At 52.7% G+C, this 4,608-nt stretch overlaps 1 protein-coding gene across 1 annotated transcript in view; it reads right to left on the bottom strand.

Moving 5' to 3' along the window:
• LOC106820829 overlaps positions 1 to 3,732 on the bottom strand; it is a 13,192-nt gene extending 9,460 nt beyond the window's left edge. Inside the window, exon 1 of the mRNA XM_014825404.1 lies at positions 3,302 to 3,732. Within this exon, the coding sequence (XP_014680890.1) occupies positions 3,302 to 3,644 (343 nt within the window). The 5' untranslated portion in view covers positions 3,645 to 3,732. The remainder of the gene's footprint in view (positions 1 to 3,301) is intronic.
• Positions 3,733 to 4,608: the final 876 nt, after the last annotated feature.

Raw genomic sequence — 4,608 nt, 5'->3', positions numbered from 1 at the left:
ACTGCGCCTGTGATTAGACATATCTGAGTAACTTATGCGAGAGTATTGTGCATGAGAGTACTAACAAGCTTCCGTGTGTCAGCACAAAGCCGTTACATCTGTTTTTACACATACTTACTACGAACTGCATGACATCCATGAAGGAGGCGTATTGACGCACACGATCAATTAACAACATGCCTATATTTAGAATAATCCTACATTAATTTTGTGTAGCGAGACGCTAGAGAAATACCATGCACACCAGGAAACAGCACATTATATATATATATATATATATATATATATATTTTATATATATTATATGCGCTTGCGTGTTGTGTGGGTGTGTGTGTGTGTGCGTGCGCGTGTGCGTGCGTGCGCGCGTGTGTGGCGTGCGCGTGTGTGTGCGTGCGCGTGTGCGTGCGTGCGTGGCGTGCGTGCGCGTGTGTGTTGCGTGCGCGAGTGTCTGTCTGATTATCATATTAAATATACACTTCTTGTCCTTTTCAGTTTCAGATCCGTCACACAGCGCCATCTATCATTTCAAAATTCGAGACTATCTTGAGGATGGCCAAATTTCCCGATTGCCCATCGAACTTGTCGTAAAGGGAAAAACGGGCGGGCGCGTGTTTGAGGCGAGTCAGTACCGTAAGCTACTCACCATCAACGGCCAAGACGTCGTTCACGCATGCCGAGCGTACAAAATCCGCAGTTTCACATCTATCGCTAGGCGGCGCGCTGCGCGACGAGTTCCGAAAGTGCGTGAACGCGGTGTGCGCCGTCGACGTTACGTCGGCCTAGACGCGCACGCGCGCCGACGGGCGACGCATGCGTAATGGATGCGCGGCTCAGCAGCCGATCTCGTGTTCTACTACGGCATCACTCCACACGTCTCGCTATTCACGAGCGTGGCGCGCCGGTCGCGAGGAAGCAGCCGCGCAGGTGGCGTCGAGCGGCGATCGACGGACGCGAGCAGTCTGTGCCAGGTTCACTGCATGTCGATGGCATTCGCCCGACATCAAGCTGGTCATGGTGCTGCAGCCGCTCCGAGTCAGCCTCAAACTACTGCAGCGGCCGATGCCCGGCGAGCACCTATCACCAACTCGCGCTTCAACCTCACCAAACCACGCCTTCTTCGCGCTATGTACGAGATTCGCGCAGGGCTCGGAGCGCGTGCACTTCCTGCCGGCCGCCCGCCTGCGTGCCGAAGGCCGCCGCACCGCTGACGATTCTCTACAATCAGCCGACGCAAGCCGAGTTCGAAGATTCTGCACAGCGTGCTCGTCACAAGCTGCGGCTGCATGGGTAGATGCGCTGATCGAGGACAGCACGCAGCACGCACGCACGCACAGCACGCACGCACGACGACACGCACCACCAACGCCACGCTACCAACGCACACGCACGCACGCACGCACGTCGCGCACGCTCGCACACACCCACCACGCAACGCACGCACGCACTACGCACCAACGCCGTACCAAACCGCACGTACCAGCACGTAGCACGACAGCGCGCCGCTCACACACACACCACACAGCGGCGCGCACACGACGCACGCCACGCTCGCACGCACGCAGCCGCCAATCTCGTAACAACGCACGCACACGCACGCCCCGGCGCGCGCGCGTCACACAGCACACACGCGACACGTCACGCCGGCACGCACCAACGCGCGCCTCACCCACACCCGCACGCACGCACCGCTCGCACGCACGCACGCGCCGCTCGCATCTCCCGCACGCACCGCACGCCCCACACACCATCACACACTGTACACCACCGCCACGCGCGCATTAGCACGACGGGCAGCACGCGAGCGCACCCATTCAACGTTATATGCCGGTTGTCGTCATCCGCTGCGCTGGCGCTGTATTTATATATTTAACCTTATATACCGATACTGTGAGTTTGCTCTCTGGCCTACTAGGTCATTCGTAGATGCTGTAAGGCCCAGGCCAACGTGTTTGTATTGATGACTAGGGCATTAATGTGCACGCCGTGTGTTTTGCAGCTTAATATAAACGATATAAAACATATTTTACGATCTAGCTACGCCTTTCCGTTGATACCCAGTTATTCGTTCCGCCCCCCCCCCCCCCCCCCCCCCCCCCCCCCCCTAAGGTAAAGGATTTATTTCAAGCATACGCGACGCAGTTATATGCGGATTAAATTAACAAATAGGTGAAGTGTATAATGCGAAATGGTACTATTACATTTGCATGTGCATTCGTTTTGTACAAGACGATATTTTTGGTGTATATTACGATTCAGCGGCATAGGCCGCCAAGTAATTTAATGTGTATTTATGTTTTGTAGAGACGCCGCGGTTCGACAAGATAATGTGTTCCGGTAGAATATGCGGGTTATTTAAGGACTCGCATTGTACCACCTACGTACTCACAGACGCGCTGGTGGCGCGAACAGCACGCACACATACACACACGTAGCGCGCGCACACACGCACAGCAGAGCACAACACGCGCGCGCAGTGCGCGCAGCCACATACACACAACACGACACACACACACACACACACACACACACACACACACAACAGATACCCACACACACCACACACACATACACACACAACACACACACACACACACACACACACACCGCACACACTCGCACACAATGCACACACACACACACACACACACACACACACACACACACAGCACACACAGCGTTGTTGTCATTTTTCGTCGGCGTCGTCGTTGTTGTCATTTTTCGTCGGCGTCGTTGTCGTTTTCACTGTCACCGTCGTTTTTCTTCAGCATCGTCGTTGTCATCGTCTTTCGTCGTCGTCGCTATCGTTTCTCGCGGCCACCGTCGCCGTCGTTCTTGACGAAAAAATGACGGCGAAAAAACGACGGCGCCGTAGCGAAACACGTCACAATGATGGCACTAAGCGGCCTACTGAGATAACACTGCCACTAATAACGATCATTAACCATTAACTAGTAACTCCTATACAGGAGTTGATTATTACGGAGTAATCTGTAATTATGAACTTTTGATAAGGCGGATAGCAGCCTCGCACGCTCTCGGCACGAGTCTACACCGGCGCACGAGCCACTAGTGTACTCCTTCACACTAGTGTGACAAGCTGAATTTACATCTGTACCTTCACACTCACACTTTTCTCTTTCGTTTAGTTACAAAGAGTTATTATTATTATTATTATTATTATTATTATTATTATTTGTGAGAGTAGTAGTAGTAGTAATAGTAGTAGGTAGTTGCGGCGGCAGCAGCTGCAGTAGCAACAGTAGTACGCAGTACTTATTATATACTAAGTTAGTAGACATACCTGAAACAGCCGGGTAGCTTGTCACACGGACGGCCTCGGGTCGTCCGTCGGTCGCGTAGCCGCCGCTGCTGCTGTCCTGCTGTTGACGCGCGTAGCGCTCCATCGCTGCCGACACCCTTACCATGTAGTCGTGCGGTGGGCCACCGCGGTCTCCTCCGCCTCCGCTCTCACGCAGTGGTGGCTCTCTTATGCCCAGCTCAGCTAGAAACGCTTTCTCTAGAGCGCCTCCGACGCGACCGCCACGCGACAGATCGCACGCGAGTGCGAGCACGCACAGCGCCAAGCACGCACGCACGCAGTCGCCGTGCAGTGCCGGCAAACACCGGATCGTGCGTCGTACCATCGCTATACCGAAACGCGAGGGTTGCCGCTAATGCGAGAATTAAGAGAGAGACAGCGTTGATACGAGAGAGAGAGAGAGCGTTGGTACGAGAGAGAGCTGCAAAGTGCCAAGTCCGGCGTGGCGTGCGGTTTTATCCCGCCGATAGAACCACTGCCACCCCCGAATGCCGCGCCAACAGCCAATTACTGCACGCCTAGCTACGTCACGAGATTCCTGCGCGCGCTCCGTGCTTTTATGGAAGACTTATATCGGCAAGCCACGATGGGAGGAGCGTATGAACGAGCATATACTCATAAATCGTTACTATCATTGGTTATTTATACCGCATTATAACCATATATAGCATGACATTCATATAATAATAGTATACTTAGCCATAAGTTGTTATAAATGGTATTAGTAATTACGTTGCGTATCAGTTTCGCAGAAGCGGTTGTCGGCAATTCACAATGTCATTCAGAGAAGTCTGCAAAACTATATATTCTACATCTGTTCGCGGACACGATGATGAGGATCCGCTAGAAACAGCTGTTGCTACTGTTGCTGCTGCTGCTGACGACGACGACGATGATGATGGTGGTGGTGGTGGCGACGAAGAACACGACGACAAATGACACGATGAACGAACACACGCGCGCGCGCACGAACGCACACATACATTCGTAGTGCGTGCGTGGTTACGTGCACGCGCACGTATATCCCTCTATATTAAAATCTTAGCTTATAATATAGGTGCGTTTTTCTGTTTGTTCGGTGTCAGTAACAATGTAACAATTACATTTTAAAACCCTAGTAATACAAGTATAAACTCGTAACATTTTAATAACACTAGTCGCGTGTCCAAGCCGCATGCCGTTTGATTCGACCCCTACTAAGCATACTAGCCCAGTACTAATAAGAATTGCACAGACCTGAAACACGTGCGCATATCAAGCACGCACGCACGCACGCACGCACACGCACG

Source organism: Priapulus caudatus, unplaced genomic scaffold (assembly GCF_000485595.1).
Source record: "Priapulus caudatus unplaced genomic scaffold, Priapulus_caudatus-5.0.1 Scaffold3, whole genome shotgun sequence".
NCBI lineage: Eukaryota > Metazoa > Priapulida > Priapulimorpha > Priapulimorphida > Priapulidae > Priapulus > Priapulus caudatus.
This window is presented reverse-complemented; position numbering and strand designations above follow the sequence as displayed.